We start from the raw sequence: 21445 nt of genomic DNA, 5'->3' as shown, positions 1-21445 counted from the left end.
TTGCCTTCATCAGGCGTTGAGTATAAAAGTCAGGGAGCCATACGAGTTGGAACAATCCATGTCAAAATTTCTTCATCTAAAATTTGTGCAACTGCAAATTCTCCACCCGAGGAGAAAGGGAATGTTCAGTTCAGTAAATTCAAGTACAAACAATTTTTAGACACCAAATAACAAGTGGTATGGTTAAATAATTTAATAACTTTCATGAAGTGCCAATTAGATAAATCATCAAATGTGAAAACTTGTCTTTATCTAAATGATAATGAAAAAGGCTTGGACAAAAATAAGCTTTGTTACACACTTACCAAATCTTTTCGTATATAGCATCTCTCCAAGGTTATGAGGAGCAAGGGAATACACTGCTAAGATGCCTTCATCTGGAAATCCACGCTGACTGCTGGGAATGAACGCAGCCAGAAGCTGCCCATCTGCTGAAATGTCACAGCTTGCATCGTTGTAGATCTTGCAGTTTTGGACAAGGACATTGACCGAGGCTGAAATATCAGCAAAACCAAAGAATAGAGAGAAAATGTAATTGATTAATATTAGATGCCAGGAAAAGGCAAAACATTTAAAAAAAAATTGAAACATACACACAGAACCTAGTTTTTTTTTCCACACATGGGTAAAATATTTGCTGCTTTTATAGAATCTTTATATTTGAAATATATACCACAGTAACATAATAGTTGTAATATACTGTAGTACCAAATCAATTTCACATACAAGTTGAACAGCTCTTCATTTACACAGCATTTTCATCCAAACATTCAAAGTGCAGAACACTTAGGAACCACATATTACATTTTTTTCTAAAATGAACTTCTGCTGCTATAGTGACAGTATTTTGATACTTTGATATTTTGTGATAAAAATTGCATGTAGTGAGATAGAGCATTGCTTTTATTTAGATTCTTCACAAATCCCTCCCAGCTAAGGGAAAGTAAAAACACATTTTGCTGTTCCTTCTGTTCAGTTCCACAATTTGTTTAATTGCAAAGTCAAATGAACAAAAAAATCACTCACAGTGTAGGCTGCTAATTGTTGTGTCATTCATACCTGATATTAGGAAGACAATCAAGCTGCTGCCTATTAAAAATTAGGTTATGAGCAATTTGCGTTGTTGCATCAAGCTGTCCACTTTGCTCACAGCTCAATTAAGGTTTAGCCAGCAGCTACACGAATGGGCAAAGGCATAACGCATGGAATATAAAGTGGAAAAAATAGTGTTTTGGTAGGTTTTCCTTTAAATGATGAGAAATTGAAAGGTGCTGGTGTTCAGAACAATGTCAATGCCCTTGTACATGAAACACCTGACAGCTAGCATGCAGAGGCAGCAAATATTAAGTTAACAAAAAATACATTGACCTTAATGGCAGGAGGATCGGGATACAAGCGATTTGCTTCAATTCTATACGGCCCTGGTGTGTCTGCATCAGAAATATTCTGTGCTGATCTTGACTCCTTTCCCAAGGAAGGTTATGCCAGTAAAAAAAAAGATTATCGCAAAAGATCACCAGCTTGATTTTGCGGATGAGCAGTTTGATAAAGACGAGATATGAAGCAGAATAGACCAGTACTTCCTTTAGTTTGGAAGAACGAGAAGTAACCTCATTGTAACATACAAAAATCTTATAGAAACATAGAAAAATAGGTGCAGGAGTAGGCCATTCGGCCCTTCGAGCCTACACCGCCATTCGATATGATCATGGCTGATCATCCAACTCAGTATCCCATCCCTGCCTTCTCTCCATACCCCCTGATCCCTTTAGCCACAAGGGCCACATCTAACTCCCTCTTAAACATAGCCAATGAACTGGCCTCAACTACCTTCTGTGGCAGAGAATTCCACAGATTCACCACTCTCTGTGTAAAAAATGATTTTCTCATCTCGGTCCTAAAAGACTTCCCTCTTATCCTTAAACTGTGACCCCTAGTTCTGGACTTCCCCAACATCGGGAATAATCTTCCTGGGGTGGAAGGGGGTAAAGGATTGATGTTTCCCTGGCTGGGATGTTTACAACCAGAGGCTACAGTCTCAAAATAAAGGTAGGCCATTCAGGTTCAGAGACGAGTTGAAATTTCTCCATCCAGAGGGTAGTAAACCTTTAACCTTTTTTACTCAAGTAGCATGTGGAGGCTCAAACACAGATTATTGATATCAAGCCTAATATCAATGAAATTAAGGGAATCAGGGGATATGAGTTTAGTGCAGTAAAATGGTTAACAAACAAAAGACCAGTCACTGACTCAGGCTGCAGGCATGAAGGGCCCGACTTCTGGTTCCATTTCTTATGTTATAAAGTATCCTGGAATCACAATGCAAATTGTACTAACACCAATTACTGCTGTTGCAAACAAGTCAATACTAAGAAGTTACAAGGTGTTGGAGTAACCCAGCAGGTCAGGCAGTGTCCATGGAGGGAATGGACAGGTGACATTTCAGGTCTCGAGATTCTTCAGAATCTGAAGATGGGTGTCGGCCAGAAATGTCACCTATCCATTCTCTCCATTCTCTCCACAGCTGCTGCCAGACCTGCTGATTTACTCCAGAACTGTGTTTTACTCAAGATTCCAGCATCTGCAGTTCCTTGTGTCTCCAAGTCATAACTAGCTTTAGCAAACTCAGTCTTTTCTATTTAGTATAAATGAGTTAGCTCTTCACAAACTTGCATTTTTCTAATTTTACAATCTTCACAAGTATGCAATAAGGTTTGCCAGTCTAACTATGCTTACTGAAACACAATACATGGGTTGGGGCTGGTTAGGAGAACTGGGGAATTGTCCTCTTTTCGTCCAATGCTTCAAATTATTCAGTTTTTCACATCATGCAATCAGTTATAGCACTAACTAGAAGAGTGGTGGGATGAAGATCACACCAAGACTCGGTCAAATAGACAGCCACGCCTCATCTAAAAGACTTTGGCAATGTTAAATGGAATGGGTACAGCAAACTTGCCCGCCTGCAGGTTTGCTGTACCCCTCCCACTTCTCATTATTTAAAACTTACTTTCTCAAATACTAGCGTTTCCAAGTATGAATGAAAGGTCATTATCTAGAAGTATTAACATTTGTTTTCCCCCCACAACCTTAAGTGTGATTACAAGTCAGTTTGAGAGTGAATCCACTTGTCCTTTCAAATGTTCTCAATCTAGTAAAGACGGCGTAAAAAGCATATTGATTAACTCACAAGGATATGGCTTAACCTCAATTTGTCAAGAGCACATCTTTGTGCTGTGTGATCATTCCATTTAAGAAAAATACTGCAGTAGTTACTTCGTTGTAAGGTGTCCTACTGTCATGCTTTATACTTCAAGTGCACATACAAATGAGATTCTTATAAAGTGCATAGCAGGACAGGAGTAAAATGAACTTACATTTATTACTCATATAGTTGTGTACATTTCTCCTCCCTACTCTGGGCTCCACATTCTCACCCCTGTTCCCTTCAACATTCCCTCTGGTTCTACATTTCATTCTCCAACATCCTTTCTTGTCATATTCCACCATTTTGTCTTTGGCAATTGCCACCTCCAGCCGTGGTGACTATCCCCATCATTATCACCCCCACCCCTCCTTACCTGGATACACCTAACACTTGCCTTACCCTTTCCCCTCACTTCTTTCCACCAGTTATCGTCCCTCTAGCCCATCAGTCTGAAGAAGGATCCCGCCCCAAACATCAGCTGTCCATCCTCCTTCACAAATGCTGCCTGACCTACTGAGTTCCTCCAGCACTTTGTTTATTGCTCAAGAGTCGGCATCTGCAGTCTCTTGTGTCTCCATGTAACATTTTTACTTTGGCAAGAACATTGTCAATTTTCTTACCATGTGCCATACCAGCTTACAAGCCACCTCTGGGATATGAATGCCTGGATTATGGACACTCTTACACATACAAAAAAGCTCACATAATGTTAAATTCAAAAGACCAACTGTTCATTCCTGTGAATCGCAGAACTAGTTTTCTGCCTCCATTTTTAATATTGTTTTCTTTCTTATCAGTATTGTGTTTTTACTGCCATTCATTACATTACTGTGGAAGTATGGATACCATAGAGTGACTGTTTACTTTTCGACTTACAGACAAAATTAACTTTTTAACTTACATTTGTAAGAACAGAAACCATTCATTTAATTTAACTTAGTTTGGCGATACAACACGGAAAAATGCCCTTTGAACACCAAGTCCACGCCAACCATCGATTACCATGTTCTCCCACTATCGCATCCACTTCCTACAGACTAGGGGGAATTTACTGAGGCCAATTTACTTAAAAAGCTGCATGTCTTTGGGATGTGTGAGGAAACCCAAACGGTCACTTGGAGTACGTGCAAATTCCACACCGATAACATCCGAGGTTAGGATCGAACCCGGGTCTCTCTGGCGCTGAGGCACCAACTCCACCAGCTGCTCCACAGTGCCCTCATTTACAGGCTGCCATCGTTATCTGGGGGCAGCCTGTGTGTTCACCTCTCCAATCACGACACATAAAACCCAAGACAAATCCAGTGCTAATGTTAAAGAAATCAGATTGGAACTAAAACAGTATAAGATATCCTTAAAATGTGATTTATTATATAAAAGTAATTCCATGAGTCTAAGAATACGTCTAACTTACAAAAATATGCAGCATGCCAAACAACTTAGTTTAACAGAATTTGAACAGCAAAATGCAAAGTAATGCATGAAAAGATATTCCAGTTGGTGGTCACCATAGTTCAGTGAGATGCTTTGTTTCAATTGGATTGATGCTATAATGAGAAGACAGAGAGCCACAGTTGCCTGGATACCAACGGAGATCAGTCAACCTTCGTTTTTTAAACTGCATTGAAGTTGCCTCACATTTCAGTTAGAAATCATTAACATTATTTACAAATCTGGCATTGTACACACCATTTTACAATTGCATGCAGCTGTAATCCAACATCCACCATTTATGATACAAACCGGCAATTGGAAAATGTACCAAAATAAAAGAACCTCGTCATCAACAGAAATGGTGAAACAACGTTGTTTGATGCGTATCATACTGTCACACAGAAAACAAAGAGATCAATAAGTTGACCTCCTCTTGGGTTTTTGCTACTGCCACTTTACAACAAGCCACAAACAAATCACTTTGAATATTTAAAGATATACTGCAGATAATAATAATCTGAAATAAAAAGGGAAAATGCTGGAAACATTCCAAATCCACAGGAGGAGGAATTACTTTCAAATTGAGACTTCTTGTTACATGTGGGAAAGAGAGAAAACTAGTGAGTTGAAGTTGCAAAGAAAATAAAGGACGAATGACGCCTCAGCTCTCCAACTGGGAAAATGCTAGCGTCCTACACTCAACTTCTCCAACTTTAGGTAACGCTCTTTTTACCTATATCAAAAATGGCCATTTTTGCCAATCGTTCATCTTTCTTTGATTCTGACTGTGATTTTTCACTTTTGGTATTACCTGATATGCTGGGCATGCCCCACTGTCCTACTTGTAACACATCACCCAGATAAGAATAATCTTACTCTAACTTCCGTACTTAGTTTAGTGTAGTTTAGTTTAGAAAAACAACATGGAAACAGCCATTTGGCCAACTAAATCCACGCCAATCATCGATTAACACAAGCTCTGTTATCCCATTTTCTCATCCACCCCCTACACTCACCCCCCTTCTGTCGTGGAGTAGACTGACCCACCTTCCCCCCCCCACTCCCCCAATCTTTGCACATTCCCCAATCCTGGACTTTCCACTCGTCACTTTAATTTCATGTTTCATGTATCTTGTTGTGTTTTATGACTGTTGGCAGACCAATTTCCCTCCTGGGATAAATAAATCATATCGTATCATACACATTAAGGGAAATTTATAGAAGCCAATTAACCTACATACCTGTATTTCTTTGGAATGTGGGAGGAAACCCATAGGCTCACAGGGAGGACATGCATAATCCACAGAGAGCAACCAGGGTTGAACCCAGGTCTCTGGCCCTGTGAGGCAGCGGCTCTACAAGCCGCCCCATTGTACCACACTTTATATTAATCGATTTGGTACTAGTCTATCAGAGGTTTAGCCTATGTCGTTTCCATTCATTTCTCATCCTCTCTGGAGTTTGTCAACTCTCTTCCCATTTTTGACAAATGGTTTCAAATCTGAAACATTAACCCCGTTTCCTCCTCCGACAGCTGTTGTTTGACCACTGACCATTTCCGGTCAAACTGATCAACTGGCACCATTGACATGTATGTGCTTCTATGTATAAAGTTATCTGCATTTATAACTGAGAATGCAAAAGAATATTTACAATTCAAGCATATTGATTAAACGTCCTTCTCAATTCAACTATTTCAGTCTTTCCACTTCACGATTCTGCAAGAGAAACCAGACAATGGTTTCCTCGCATATTTCAGGAGTGATTACAAGATGTTATATTGATTCATTCAATACCACATAAGCTGTCCCTTGATAAATGTAACAAACACTTGACCGAGGTGCAATGCAGCATTACACTGAACACGATCAAAACATTTTGGCTCATCTTTTAATTCACATTCTGATTCAAAGTCCAGGAGATTACTTTTTCCAAGATTTCTGCTGGTTAATTATGCAGGGGTAATCCACAGTGAATTATCCCTCATCGGTTATCTTTCTTAAACAGTCTTCCCCTGTACAGCCAGGTGCCCTAGGATAAGCAGATCATTTTACTTGAAACTGATGAATTAAACCTGCAACTATATCAGAGATCATGCGAGTCTTTAAAGACTTGCTTTATTAAAAAGCATAACTTCTGAAAATCCGCACTTTCAGCAAGAACATCTGTATTTTATTCCCGATTCTATTTGATTCTCACCTCGCCCTTGAATATCCACACACTCTCATAGCAGTTTCCCCTCATATAAAACTATTGCAGATCATCCCTCGCGTACCCTCCCGCTGCCTCCAGGACTCTGCTCTTGCTGTTTCTGTCTCTGTGACCCAGCACCGTTGGCTTCACTTGGACTCTCCTCTCCCTCTGCCCCCAGCTGCAAACACCACTGGGAGCTGCCGATGCCTTCTCTGAGGAAACATTGCATAGAAGTTCCCTTCACAACTTTGGGCACTTCTAGCTCACCTGCTGCATTTTGCAATTATATCCGAAAAGTTTTTGTTGCATTGTAGCAAACTCTCGTACTTACAACATATGGAATTCTGATTAGGTGTAGCCACTTCCATGTTGTAGAATTGTCTTGTCAACTTATGACTATGACTCTCACTTCTATTAGAAATTATAGTAACTGCAAAAAGCTGTCTGTGCAGAATAACATTCAAACCACTTCATAGTTTGTATATAGTTCATGTACAAACTATGAAGGGTTTGTTTTGGTCCCTAAACTACGTTGATCTTCACTTCAGTGAGCTTTATCCTTTCTGGGGTTCCACTCATCCCATGCTTCAAGCTAATTTCATGAGGAAATGGAATTCGTCACGGTAACATCCAGCACTGACAACCACTGCAAATAAAAGAAAATGTCACTTGGAGGGGAGATCTAATTAGGGAAGGTAAGCCATTTCTCCCCAGCTTACCCTGAACACCACCCGAGTTTGAATTCACACCAAGGAAACCCCTAACTTTCAAATAGCTTTAGACCGAACAGACCGCTTGAACCAATGTGTTGCTTGCCACTGCTGGGTGTGAACAGTATTGTCAGACCAGTCATCCTGCTGACTTTGAAATGATGATGACAGCAGGGTAACTCTTTAAAATATGTGCCATGAGAGGGGAATGCCTTGCAATTTGCATTTGTCTCTGTTGAAGTTGACAAATTGTGTTGTGTTGCTAGCTGAAGGTTGTTCTTTTTTCCGTACGTACCAGTAACTCTGTTGCTAAGGGAGAACATCTAACTTGCGTCCATTAGAACTGACAAGTTGTGCCTGCATGTCTTGACATTTTGCCATGTTTAGAAACCCTGAAAGAACGGTGTAGCATGTGTTTGAGTATGTGACTCCGCGCGCCACGGCGGAGGGGGGGCATATGTCCCCAGTTGGTTGAGAGAGAGCTTGAGCGCTGACTTACTTCAGCAGGGCAGAGAACTATTTTGAAACTTAAGACAAATCTAGAGGTGACAGGCAATTAAAAACATACAATTAACTGCGATTTCAGTTAATTAAAACAATATTTTGCTGTTATCATGACTAATGATGTAAATTAAAATTCTTATCATTTTTTTAAAGGCTGAATTCTTTCTTTGCAGCCTCCTGCAGTCTCTAGTTGCTGCTCCAATTCTAGCTTCCGAGTACTCTCCAACTTTCCTCACCTTGACTTAGTTTAGAGTTACATGGAGACAGGCCCTTCAGCCCACACCAACCACATCAAGCAATCTTTTCCAGGCACGCCTTCCCTCCCCTCCGCATGAAATTCTGCTGCCCAGCAATCGTTAGATTTGGGCACCTGTTGTTCGGAGTCCTGCCCACCTCTGTGTGGCAAAAGACAGCGTTACTATCACTCCTGTGCCTGATAATTAATGCAGGCTTATGAGGCAAAGGGAGAGAGTGAGGTGGTGGCGGGAGGGATATGAAAGGTAATAATCTATGAAAGGTAACTCGGAACCCTATAAAATATGTCCTCAAAAATAACTGATAAATGCTTACAGTTATTACCCAAACCAGGATGCTACTAGAGTCATAGAGTGATAGGGAACGTGGAAACAGGCCCTTCGGCCCAACTTGTCCACACCGGCCAACATGTCCCAGCTACACTAGTCCCACCTGCCTGCATTTGGTCCATATCCCTCCAAACCTGTCCTATCCATGTGCCTGTCTAACTGCTTCTTAAATGTTCGGATAGTCCCCGGCTCAACTACCTCCATACACCCACCACCCTTTGTGTGAAAAAGTTACCCCTCAGAAACATATTAAATCTTTCTCCCTTCATCTTAAACCAATGTTCTCTGGTCCTCGATTCACCTATTCTGGGCAAGAAACTCTGTGCAACTACCCGATCTATTCCTTTCATGATCTTTATACACATCTATAAGATCACCCCTCATCCTCCTATGGTCCAAGGAATATAGTCCCACCCAGCACAACCTCTGCCAAAAGCTCAGACCCTCTAGTCCTGACAACATCCTTGTAAACCTTTTCTGCCCCCTTTCCAGCTTGACAACATCTTTCATATAACATGAACTGAACACAATATTCTAACGTCTTATACAACTCATCAGAATTTGTACATCGGGTCAGCAAGCAATGGATGAGCAGGTGGCAAGGCTGTGGCTCCCATTTGGCCACATGAAAGGCAGGCTTGGTTGGCTGCCCAGGAACCTGGTCCTATTGGATTACCAACAGTAGAGTCAAGAGTGTTTTATCGTCATGTCTCAGATGAAATTCTTACCTGCAGCAGCTCAACAGAATATGCAATGGCACAGTATACTGTAAACAATATAATAAACGAGGAAAAAAGTTCAGTGTGCAGTCAAAAGTCATAAATAAAATACCCATAGATTGGAGTTAAAACAAAAGTTCAAGAGATGAGAAAAACAAAAAATGAAAATAATCAAAAGTTGTTTTTGGTATTCTTTTCCAAATATTGTACTGCTGAGACCACATCAAGCATATTTCCGGCATGTAGCGCAATAAATGAGGGAGATATATCCTGTTGAACTGAAAACTTATTAAATTCACAACATAAGAAAAAAAATCTCATAATGACACGGGATATTTTTATTAGCATCGACTCCTGGGTAACGGTAAATTAATGCGTCTCTGTAGCTGTGCACTTGGTATTGCTGTTACCAAAGTGGTCATCACAAACACTTCAATTAACCAGATTCCTGTCACGCTGCTGGGAACATTACACACTCAATCAACTTAACACCATCAGCCGCTTTCAGTGATTTATACACCAAATCTCACAGTGAAACATGAAAGTTATCCTAGATTTAAAAAAGTATCAAGTACAATTTCTAATCTGTATTCAATCAACAAAATGATAGATATGCAGCATGAAGAGTCCTGCAGAATTGTGCAAAGCCAAGGACTTACAACATGAATGGTTAAAAAGATGTTATCAGCAATACTTTTGTTTGTACATTTTAAGCCACTTTTTTCATCGATTGCAGGGAAATGCCAGTTCTCCAGCACATAGGAGAATATACCAATGGAAAATACAATGTAAAATGCTGATTTGCCAAAGAACCCACTGAAGAGATAAGTTATGAAAAATAAGGCATGTAATTTTAGCTTGCAATTAATCCTTTCATCTCCCACCTTAATTTGTCTGCCGCTCAACACCTACAGTATATCCTGCACTGAAGGAATGCCCCTTACAAAGAAATAATTTCAGTCGGTGGAATTATTTGCCCTTGCCAAAATGACCATTCCTCACCTGTAAAGCGAGTTTACGAAAATTAATTGCTGGGTGAATGAAGCTCCTGAGAAGTTAATCGAAGGTAGGCTCAAAATGCTGGAGTAAGTCAGCGGGACAGGCGGCAACTGTAGAGAGAAGGAATGGGTCGCGTTTATGGGATCGAGACCCTTCTCGACCCAAAACATCACCCATTCCTTCTCTCCAGAGATGCTGCCTGTCCAGCTGAGTTACTCCAGCATTTTGTGTCTACCTTCGATTTAAACCAGCATCTGCAGTTCCTTCCTACACGAGAAGTTAATCGATATCTATTCAGGGTAGGAACTTTGATTCTCTCATTACTCCATAACCAAAACAGCCAGTATGCTCTCACCTGAATGAAGACCAATATCATTTCATGTAAATACAGCACTCTGTATATCTATTGTACTTGCATTTGACTTGATTGTAATTATGTACAGTATATCAGATCTGTTTGGAAAGCATGCAATACAAATCTTGTCATTGTATCTCGGTACATATGACAACAATAATCCTAAACGTATTCTGATAAAAGGCCGCCGACCCACTCAAGAAGAGGAGAGAATAGCAAGAGTAGGCTATCCAGATCCCTCCAACCTGACCAGCCATTCAATACAGTGGCGAGTCTACCCCAGAAAAGTAGATCAGCCACATTCTACCTTTCTCCACACCCAAAGTATTAACTCTGTTTCTCTTTCCTAGGAAATTCAAATTTTCAGCTTTGTTTGATTTCCATGACATAACCAAAAACATAACCCTCTGTACCTTCAATTTCTCAATCATTCCCCCATGATCAGCCTGTTTCAGACCTTAGGTAAAGCATGAACAGCATGGACGAACTTGAATGCCAGGTCTCGAATTGCAAATACCACACTTAGCAGCATTTACAGTGCGCTCCATAATGTTTGGGAGAAACTTACAACATCGATCTGTAGGACATTACAGTTCCTAGCAGCTACTCATACTGAATGGCGTTGGCAAGCTCTTGTTAATATAAAACGCATATTAAGCGGAGCCACTCCTAACAAGCAATACAATTGGCTAGTAGGAAATAACCAATCTATGTCTTTCCTTGTAGAAACAAAAGAAAGCAACGGTACATAGGAACATGGCTAAGCAATATAGGTGGTGGAACGTTAATTACGCATATTGTATAGTTACACAAAATCACCTTCTCTAATGGGTGGCCTGCTAACCCGTCCGGCGCGTGTGCGGTTCGAATCCACTTCACCTCCTTTGAAGATACTGGGAGGGAATGGGGGAAGTGACCGGGGACCCGACGGGGCGGGGAGGTGATGAGATAGGCGAGCTAGTCGCCGTACGCCGCGGGGAGGCCGCGGTGGAAAGGGTCGCTGATAGTGGAGCAGCAGGACCGGCAGTGGGAGGATATTCAATTGGAGGGTATACAATTCTGGTCTCCAATTGGAGGCATGGGTTTGAATCCCACCTGACACCATGTAATGAGTCATGTAATGAACATGATGCCAATCTGAAGAAAGTACTAGACCGTGCCAAAGACATTTAGCTCAAACTCAATCCCCTGAAGTGCAAGTTTCGAGTCGCAGGTTACCTACGTCGGACATGTTTTCACAAGTGATGGTCTCAGACCAGACCCATCAAAAACGTCAGCTATCAACGAAATGCCAGTTCCTACTGACGTTGCGAGTCTACAAAGGTACCTTGGAATGGTTAACTACCTGGGGAAATTTATTCCCAACCTCAGCTACATATCTGACCCCTGCGAGAACTGACACACAAGGACGCTGCATGGTCCTGGTATCCGCAGCACCAAAGAGCTTTTGACACTCTCAAGTTGCAGCTGGCTAGCGCACCTACTCTTGCCTACTTTACTTTGGAGTTATCAGTGATGCTCACCTGCGATGCGTCCCAGTACGGACTTGGCGCTGCTTGCCTGCAGACCACTACCGATGGCGGCTGCAAGCCTGTTTCTTACGCCTCTCGCACACTAACTGACACTGAACAACGTTACGCCCAGATCGAAAAATAATTGTTCACAGTAGTTTTCTTTTTTTAAATTTATTTATTTATTTATTAGAAGTAGACATATTATAAAATGTAGTTACATATTATAGTAAAAAAAAAAACTTTTCATATACATCAGTCATACATTATTAACATTTTCCATTATCAATTACTTCTGCTTCTAGTATTTTTATTTTTTATAGAAAGCGAGAAAAAGAGAGGGTAGAAAGTTACAAATAAAAAAGAAAGCCAAAAAAAAAAAAAAAAAAAAAAAAAAAAAAAAAAACACAACAGAAAAACAAGGGAGGTGGAATGGGTTACCTGTAATACATCAATGGAGATAGGTTCGTAGGTTATAAAGTATAGAGTATAGTTTTTCATCTGTTCCTGAGTTCAAGTTTCAGCTGGGTCCTCGTGCTGTGCCAATCTATCCCTTCAGATAGTTAATGAATGGAGCCCAAATTTTATGGAAAAGATCTTGTTTGTCCATTAAGACAAGTCTAATTCTTTCTAAGTATAGGGTCTCCGACATTTCCGTAATCCACATTTTGATTGTGGGGGTTGTAGGTGTTCGCAGTAGTTTTCGCCTGCACAAAATTCAAGGACTTTATTTTTGGGAAGTCTGTGAATATAGAAACTGATCACCAGCCGTTGGTCACTAGTTTGAATAAACCCATTCATGCTGCCCCAGCCCGCCTCCAACGAATGATGATGCAGCTGCAGCGGTATGATTTCAACATTGTCTATAAGAAAGGCAAGGACATGCACATAGCTAACAGGCTATCAAGAGCCCCATGCAAAACCAATGAACAACAACTCTCTGAACAGGACCAGTTCTCAGTAATGAAGGTATCGTATATTCCTACTGATTGCTTGAGCAGCCTAGCATACGGCTGCTGACGATACTTTACAATTGCTGTCTGCAGTCATCCGTCGTGGCTGGCCAGATAAACAACACAACACCCCGCTCGCAATCTGCCCATACTTCCTGGTTCACAACAAACTGGTGTTACAGGACGGGATTATAATTAAGGGCCATTAGGCAGTTGTCCCAGTTGTCCTCCGGGTCAAGTACTTCGACGCTGTCCACAGGGCCACCCCGACATGGAGGCAACCCAACAACGGGCACAAAGCATGTTTCACTGGCCTGGTATGACCAAGTACATACGCGACAAAACCGAAGCCTGCGCCGACTGCAAAAGCCTGACGCCACATCAGCAGAAGCAGCCTTTACTGCCACACCCGGTTCCTCCTCTCTCGTGGTCCACGTTAGCCACTGATATATTTGAATGGCATGGGAAACACTATCTGGTTCTTGTTGACTCTCATTCAGGCTGGTTCAACATCGATTTACTACAAACCATTACATCTGAAGCAGTTATCGAGAAGTTGCAGCGTCACTTCTCCGTGCACGGCTCCCCTGCACGTCGTCTGTCCGACAACGGCAGACAGTCTTCCAAAAACATTGCAAAACTATGGGACTTCCGACATATTACCAGCAGCCCTGAGTTCCCGCAGTCCAACATTCTCGCCGAACGCGCTGTCCGAAGCGCAAAACAACTAATGGAGCAGTCATACCTTGCACAATCGGACGTTTACCTAGACCTGCTCAACTTAAGGAAAATTGCAAGGGATCTCATACTGGGTTCCCCAGCCCAACAACTGATGTCTCGCCAAACTCGTGCTCCCCTGCCTATGTCCCAGCAGCTTTTGCAGCCAACAAGTTCGTTCTCCGCCTGCAGTCCAGAAACAACTACAATTCAAACGCGATACACAGAAACGTTTTTTTGACAAATCCAGTAAGCCACTTAAACCTCTCTCCAGTGGACAGGTATTTCGCCCCCAGACCAATAAGGGCTATGGCCGTCTGGGTCACATCTACGGCCCAGCCAAAGAACTGCGCTCATATCTGGTTGAAGCGGACGGAGCCATCTACAGATGCAACCGTCAACATATCCTTCCAGTGAAGGAACCGTGTCCTGTGACTCCATATCCAGATGTCTCGCGTTTTGTATGCCCTCCCATGTTGTTTATCCAGCCAGCCACGCCGGATGACTGCAGACAACAATCAGCAGCCGTGTGTTCTGCTAGGCTGCTCAAGCAATCAGTATGAACATACGATACCTTCATTACTGAGAACTGGTCCTGTTCAGAGAGTTGTTGTTCGTTGAATACATGTCCGACGTAGGTAACTTCTGGGACTCGAAACTTGCACTTCAGGGGATTGAGTTTGAGCTGAATGTCTTTGGCACAGTCTAGTACTTTCTTCAGATTGGCATCATGTTCAGCCAGGTCGTGTCTGTAGACGAGAATGTCATCAACAATGATAGCGCATGGATACTCAGCAAACAATTGTTCCATCGTACACTGGAAATCTTCGCTGACGGATTTGATGCCAAAGGGCCTCAGAAATTTGGATCGGCCGAAGTGGGTGCCGAACGTAGTAAGATTGGACGAGTCTGGGTCCAGTGGAATCTGCCAAAACGTGTATTTGCATCCAGAACGGAAAATACTGATGCGTTGCCTATTTGAGCAGCAACTTCCTCTACTGTTCGCATAGGGTAGTGCGGTCGTTTGATAGCAGTGTGAAGATCTCTGGGGTTTATGTAGATACGGATCTCCTCCTTGTTTTTCTTTGTTGCGACCACCATGGTGGAAACCCAGTCAGATGGGTCTGTAACTTCAGCAATAACACCCATGGAGTTCATTGTGTACTCTGTCACGCATGGCATGCGGAACACTATGTGGTGCTCGGACCACAGGAGTGATGTTGGGATCAACAGCAATGTGGTATTAGAGGGGCAACTTTTGCCAAGCTCGTCGTTAAACAGTTTTTTGTATTGAAAGAGTACTTCTGAATGGGCCCGTCAGCGAGAAAGAGTTGATGGACAACGCGGCCAAAGTATACCAAGCCTAGATCGTGGCATGCATTGATACCTAGCAAAGTCTCTGAATCCCCCTTGACGATATAAAACTTTAAGGTATGGGGCTGCTTGTCTATGGTGCACTTTAAATTAGTTTGGCCAAGTGAGTGTAGAACATCTCTCCCGAAGGCCTGAAGCGTGGCCGAGGCCTTTTCAATACGTTCAGCATTACGAATTTTTTTAAACTCTGATAACGAGATGATGTTACATTTCACGCCCGTATCAACCTGAGCGATTAAAGGTTAAAAGAGAGAATGGATTGCTGAGCTGGTATCTGTACTTTCAGAGAGCTGACCGGGGGATGGCAGGTCAGGCTCTAGGCATTCGTTATCAGCAAGCTCATGTTGTAACAGGTGCAGGCTTGTCCTTGGAGCTGTTTTGAGTCGCACGGGAACGGCAGCATCTAGCAAAGTGGTTTAATTTCTTGCAGAAATTACAGGTTTTACCGTCAGCAATACAGAACTGCTGACCCGTAGTATGAACATAGTTGCAATTTGGACCGAACAGCAGATCCTCTCTGCTGCCAGGCAGGGGATGGCTGGGAATGGCTGTTACGAGAGGAGGTGTCTGTAAGATTGACACTATACTGCGAATGCTGACCGGAGGGCACAGACTTAGTGTGAGAAGATGTTATCTCAGCAATCCGACAGCGTGCTCTGCTTGATTAGGGTTAGGTCAGTGTTACGAAGCAGTTCATCCCTTAACTTGCTATCAAGCATACCTCCAACAATCTTGTCACGGATGAGTTCATTGCACAGATCACGAAACTGGCAGCGTGCAGCCATGTGTTTCAAACCGCTGATAAAACGTTCAATCGTTCATCAATCTGTTGCATACGAGCATAAAACTTGGGACGTTCAATAATGTAGTTTGAGGGCAGGTCACACAACTGTCTGAACTTTGCAAGTAAGATGGCAGGGTCATCAATCGTCTCTGCAGGCACTAGGACCTGTCCATTAGCACCCAAAACGGCAGGCTCAAATGTGAAATTGTCGGCAGGATTCATTGCCTCTGGGCCCGCTAAGTTGAGTAATACAGAAACACGCACATCAGGGCGGTCGTTGCGATGAACGATGCAAACATAGTGAGTGTTGTCACGCTTGAAAAGACGCCAGCGTTCAGCAATGTCAGAGTCAAAGATCAGAGGACCAGGACGGCGAAACGAGTTTGCCATGATAATAATAATAATAATGGATGGGATTTATATAGCGCCTTTCTAATACTCAAGGCGCTTTACATCGCATTATTCATTCACTCCTCAGTCACACTCGGTGGTGGTAAGCTACTTCTGTAGCCACAGCTGCCCTGGGGCAGACTGACGGAAGCGTGGCTGCCATTCTGCGCCTACGGCCCCTCCGACCACCACCAATCACTCACACACATTCACACACATTCGCACACAGGCAAAGGTGGGTGAAGTGTCTTGCCCAAGGACACAACGACAGTATGCACTCCAAGCGGGATTCGAACCGGCTACCTTCCGGTTGCCAGCCGAACACTTAGCCCATTGTGCCATCTGTCGTCCCAATGGTGGAGATAACCGGCACATAAACTAATTAAAAAAAACAAAACCCGATAAACGTGAACGGAGTAGGTAAGACTCACTCTCTGACACCATGTAATGAGCCGAGTCAAACAAATATAAAAATACAACACATGTTTATTAAAATCTAGTTACAGCATCGATCTGCAGGTCATTACAGTTCCTAGCAGCTACTCATACTGAATGGCGTAGGTAAGCTCTTGTTAATATAAAACGCATATTAGGTGGAGCCACTACTAACAAGCACTACAATTGGCTAGTAAGAAATAACCAATCTACATATTTCCTTGTAGAAACAAAATAAAGCAATGGTACATAGGAACATGGCTAAGCAATATTGGTGGCGCAACGTTAATAACGCATATTGTATAGTTATAAATAACCAATCTACATCCATCATTTATTTATTTGCCTCTGTACGCCACAATTTCAGATTTGTAATAGAAAAAAATCACATGTGGTTAAAGTGCACATCGTAAGCAAAGTGCTTTTAACTACAGATGGTTATACTTATATTGGTGAGCCCTGGCACACTACATCATGGCTGGACCATTGCATTAGTACAGCTGATGCACATGCCTCATTGCGGTGCATGAGCATTCTGTATGGGGCAGCAAAGACTGATCATATACCTGTTGCTATGTCAATAAATGTTGAACACCTACCTGTGGTTTCGAGAGATAGAAATAGTGTTAACACAGAAAAACTGGACTGGTCAACCCTCACAAAAGGAAGACATCCTAGCCTATTATGCTAATACAGATAAATCCTTAAGCAATATTCATCTACCTAAAGATGCAATTATGTGTAGTAATGTTAATTGTAAGGATGTGATGCATTGGAGAGATATTTGCTCCATGTATATTGATATTGTACACGCTTTATATGTTGGCAGTAAGCCTTACTACAAGCATAAAAATAAGACACATAACATCAGGCCTGGCTGGAATAAGTATGTAGCTGAGTATCAGGCTGAAGCCCGTGAAGCCACTAAATCATGGGCTATGGCAAGAAGACCCTGACAAGGGCCTGTACTTGAGTACAAGAAGCTCACTAATGCAAGATATAAGTATGCTGTTCGTTTCATCTGTAAAAATGAGCAAGCCATGAGGGCTGATTCCATGGCTAAGAAGCTGCTAAGTAACAATGTTACAGATTTTTGGAAAGAAATGAGAGTTCTTAACTCAAAATATCTCTGCAATGAACTGTAGATGGAATCTCCGGAACAGCTAATATCACAGAGTTATGGTGGCAGCAGTATGGTACTTTATTCAACTGTATCCAAAGAGATTTGTATAGGGTGGACAATATTGAGAGTAATGATTCAATGGTGATTATGTCACATGAGGTGTATCAAGCTATGAACAAGCTGTCCGACAACAAAGCAAGTGGCTTAGATCATATTTCTGCTGAACATTCTTAAATATGCCCATATGAGGACAGCTCCTCTCCTTGCTAGTTGTTTTACTGGCTTTATGATTCGTGGCTTGTTACCAGACTCAATGTCGTCTGTTCTGTTAGTGCCAGTCATTAAGGACAAAGCTGGTAAACTAATCAATTCTTATGTGCTTTATTGATGCTTCCAAAGCCATTGATCATGTTAAGCATAGAAAGTTGTTTGTTAAATTGAGTCAAAGAGGGGTGCCTAAATACATTGTGAGAATTCCCACCTGATTATGCAAATAAAATGGGGCAAACGAGTCTCAGCCCCATTTGGGGTTTGCAATGGTGTCAGACTAGGGGGAATTTTGTCCCCAGTTCTCTTTAATATCTATATAGATTATCTGTTCAAGCAATTGAAAGACTGTGATACTGGGTGCATGATTGGTAATACTCTAGTGAACCATATTATGTATGCAGATGACCTTGTGGTCTTTAGTCCATCTAGCACTGGTCTCCAGCAGCTCCTTACAATATGTTCTGTGTATAGTGTAGACCATGATATCAGATATAATACTGGTAAGAGTGCTGTTATGATCTGTGGAACCAAAGAGGATGTCTAAAATGTCCTTATTTTAAATTGTCTGATAATAATCTTAGTGTCTGTAATAAGGTTAAATATCTTGGACATTTTATTACAGAACAAATGGCAGATAATGAGGATATTTATAGGCCACGCCATATGATGTATGCACAAGCAAACATTCTCTTACGCAAGTTTAGTGTGTGTACTGATGGAATGAAGATGTCTCTGTTCAGAGCATATTGTACACGACTCTATACTGCACGCCTGTGGTCAAACTACAGAAAAGTAAGCTTACAGAGATTACGACCACAGCGTACGACCGCAAAACCAACCAATCCCCGTCCACTGATACTGTCCTCCGCCTAGCGGAGCTGGTCCTTACCCTTAATAACTTTCCGTTTGACTCCTCTCATTTCCTCCAATACAAGGCATAGCTATGGGCATGCGCAAGGGCCCTAGTTATGCCTGACTCTTTGTAGGGTACGTTGAACAATCTTTGTTCGAGGCGTAACAGGGCCCTATCCCCAAACTCTACCTCCGCTACAATGACGACTGCATTGGTGCTACCTGCTGCACCCACACACAACTCCCTGACTTCATCCATTTCACCACTAGTGGAAACATCCTCTCCACATCTACTCTATCCAGTCCTGTCACTATTCGGTAAGTTTCAATAAGGTCCCCCTCCTCCTTCTAAACTCCAGTGAGTACAGGCCCAGTGCCGTCATCATGCGTTAAGCAATCATGCCTGGGATAATTCTCGTAATCCTTCTCTGTACCCTCTCCAGCACCAGCACATCTTTCCTCAGATATGGGGCCCAAACTTTCTCACAATACTCCAAATGCAGTCAAACCAGCACCTTATAAAGCCTCAGCATTACATGCCTGTTTTTATTATCTAGTCTTCTCGAAATAAATGCTAGCATTTATTAACCTTTTGGGAATCCTGCAGCAGCACTTCCAAGTCCCTTTGCACCGATTTCTGAATTCTCTCCCCATTTAGAAAATAGTCTATGCATTTATTCCTACTACCAAATTGCATGGCTCCACACTTTGCAATGCTGTACTCCACCTGCCACTTCTTGCCTACTCTCCCAACCTGTTCTCTACACTACCTGCCCCACCACCTATCTTCAGTCTTTCACCTCACATATTCTACTGATGAGGACTTCCTCTCCTTCAGCCTGATAGCAAATCGGCCTTGCGTTTTATGACCACTATGGAATCCTGCAGTTGGTGCATGACACATTTGCAAGAGATTGCAGTTTGCTAAATGTTGTGCAGAATCGATTTACATTATGGACTAAATTGAATGACAGAAAAAATGAATGTTGTCACTTCAATTTTCCACAGCTCTCAAAACACGAAGATTGGAGAAATGACGCCTGATGTGGCTTAATCAAAGGAGCCTAAAAAAATGTTTGAACAAGAATTTCTCATTTGAAGGATCATCACAGATAATTTATCAGAGTCTGGACAGCACATAGTCATAGAGGAACAGAGGTACAATTTTAAAAATGCCAAAAATGACAATCTTCACGTATTTTGATTTGAGTATTTTAATTGGCTTATTGTTGGCAATTTTTGGTCCGACAAATAATATATAATTAGTCATCAACTCTTTTCATTTTTTTATTTTTTTTTAGATAATATGACAGAGTTCACCTGCACCTCCTCCAACCTCAGTTTTCTTGCATTTACTGCAGCAACACAATTAGGTGGAGCAGTATGTTTGTTTCTTCAAATATGTCCTAAGTCACCACAGCATTCTGAATTATACTTAAAACAAGATCTCCACAATCTTAATCAGCAAACTGGAACAGAAAAGGGATATTTACAGAAGGAGTGGGAGAAGGGAAACGTGGAGCTGACTGTATATATTTAGTGCATTTTAAATTACAACATTTAATTAAAAACATGCAATTTTTTGTCGATTGGGGAATAGATTGGGTAAAAGCACTTTTTGGCCTTGTCCGAGTCTTTTATCCACAGTAGGGAAATCGAGAACCAGAGGGAATAGGTTTAAGGTGAAGAGGGAAAGATTTAATAGGAACCCGAGGAGCAACATTTTTTACACAAAGGGTGGTGGGTGTATGGAACAAGCTGCTGGGTGAGGTAGTTGAGGCAGGAACTATCACAACATTTAAGAAACATTTAGACTGGTACATGGATTGGATAGGTTTAGAGGAATTCGAGTCAAATGTAGGCAGTCAAGTCGTCAAGTCAGTTTTATTCGTCACGTACACATAAAGTGCAGTGAAATGAATTTGCCAGCAGCGGTACAATGAAAAAACACAATACACAATAAAAATTTAACACAAACATCCACCACAGCATTCATCACTGTGGTGGAAGGCACAACATTTGGTCAGTCCTCCTCCATTTTCCCCCGTGGTCGGGACCACAACCCTCCGCAGTCGCCGCTGCGGGCGTCCAGATGTGCAGACAAGGTAAGTCCAGGTAAGTCCTGAATCGGTGCTTCCCCACCGGAGACCGGTGCTTCAAGATGGGGTAGGCCGCTGGTAGAAGATCTAAAGTCCCCGCCGCGCCGCAGCCAGAAGCACTGCAGATCGCAGGGCCGGCGGTCAGAGCTCCTCTCCAGGGAACCCCGGTGAGGGATCCCGCTCCGGAGGGTAAGTCCCCGCCGCGCCCGCAGTAGAAGTAGGCCGCGGGCT

At 42.2% G+C, this 21445-nt stretch overlaps 1 protein-coding gene across 2 annotated transcripts in view; it reads right to left on the bottom strand.

Annotated features, from left to right (window-relative positions):
* ambra1 (autophagy and beclin 1 regulator 1) overlaps positions 1–21445 on the bottom strand; it is a 325084-nt gene that overhangs the window by 105740 nt on the left and 197899 nt on the right. For both annotated transcript variants that reach the window (XM_033039200.1, XM_033039201.1), the window contains one exon: positions 306–494. In XM_033039200.1, the coding sequence (XP_032895091.1) occupies positions 306–494 (189 nt within the window). The remainder of the gene's footprint in view (positions 1–305; positions 495–21445) is intronic.

Source organism: Amblyraja radiata, chromosome 20, assembly GCF_010909765.2.
Source record: "Amblyraja radiata isolate CabotCenter1 chromosome 20, sAmbRad1.1.pri, whole genome shotgun sequence".
NCBI classification, from domain to species: Eukaryota; Metazoa; Chordata; class Chondrichthyes; order Rajiformes; family Rajidae; genus Amblyraja; species Amblyraja radiata.
The sequence above is the reverse complement of the archived record's forward strand: the minus strand, read 5'-3'. Positions and strand labels throughout refer to the sequence as shown.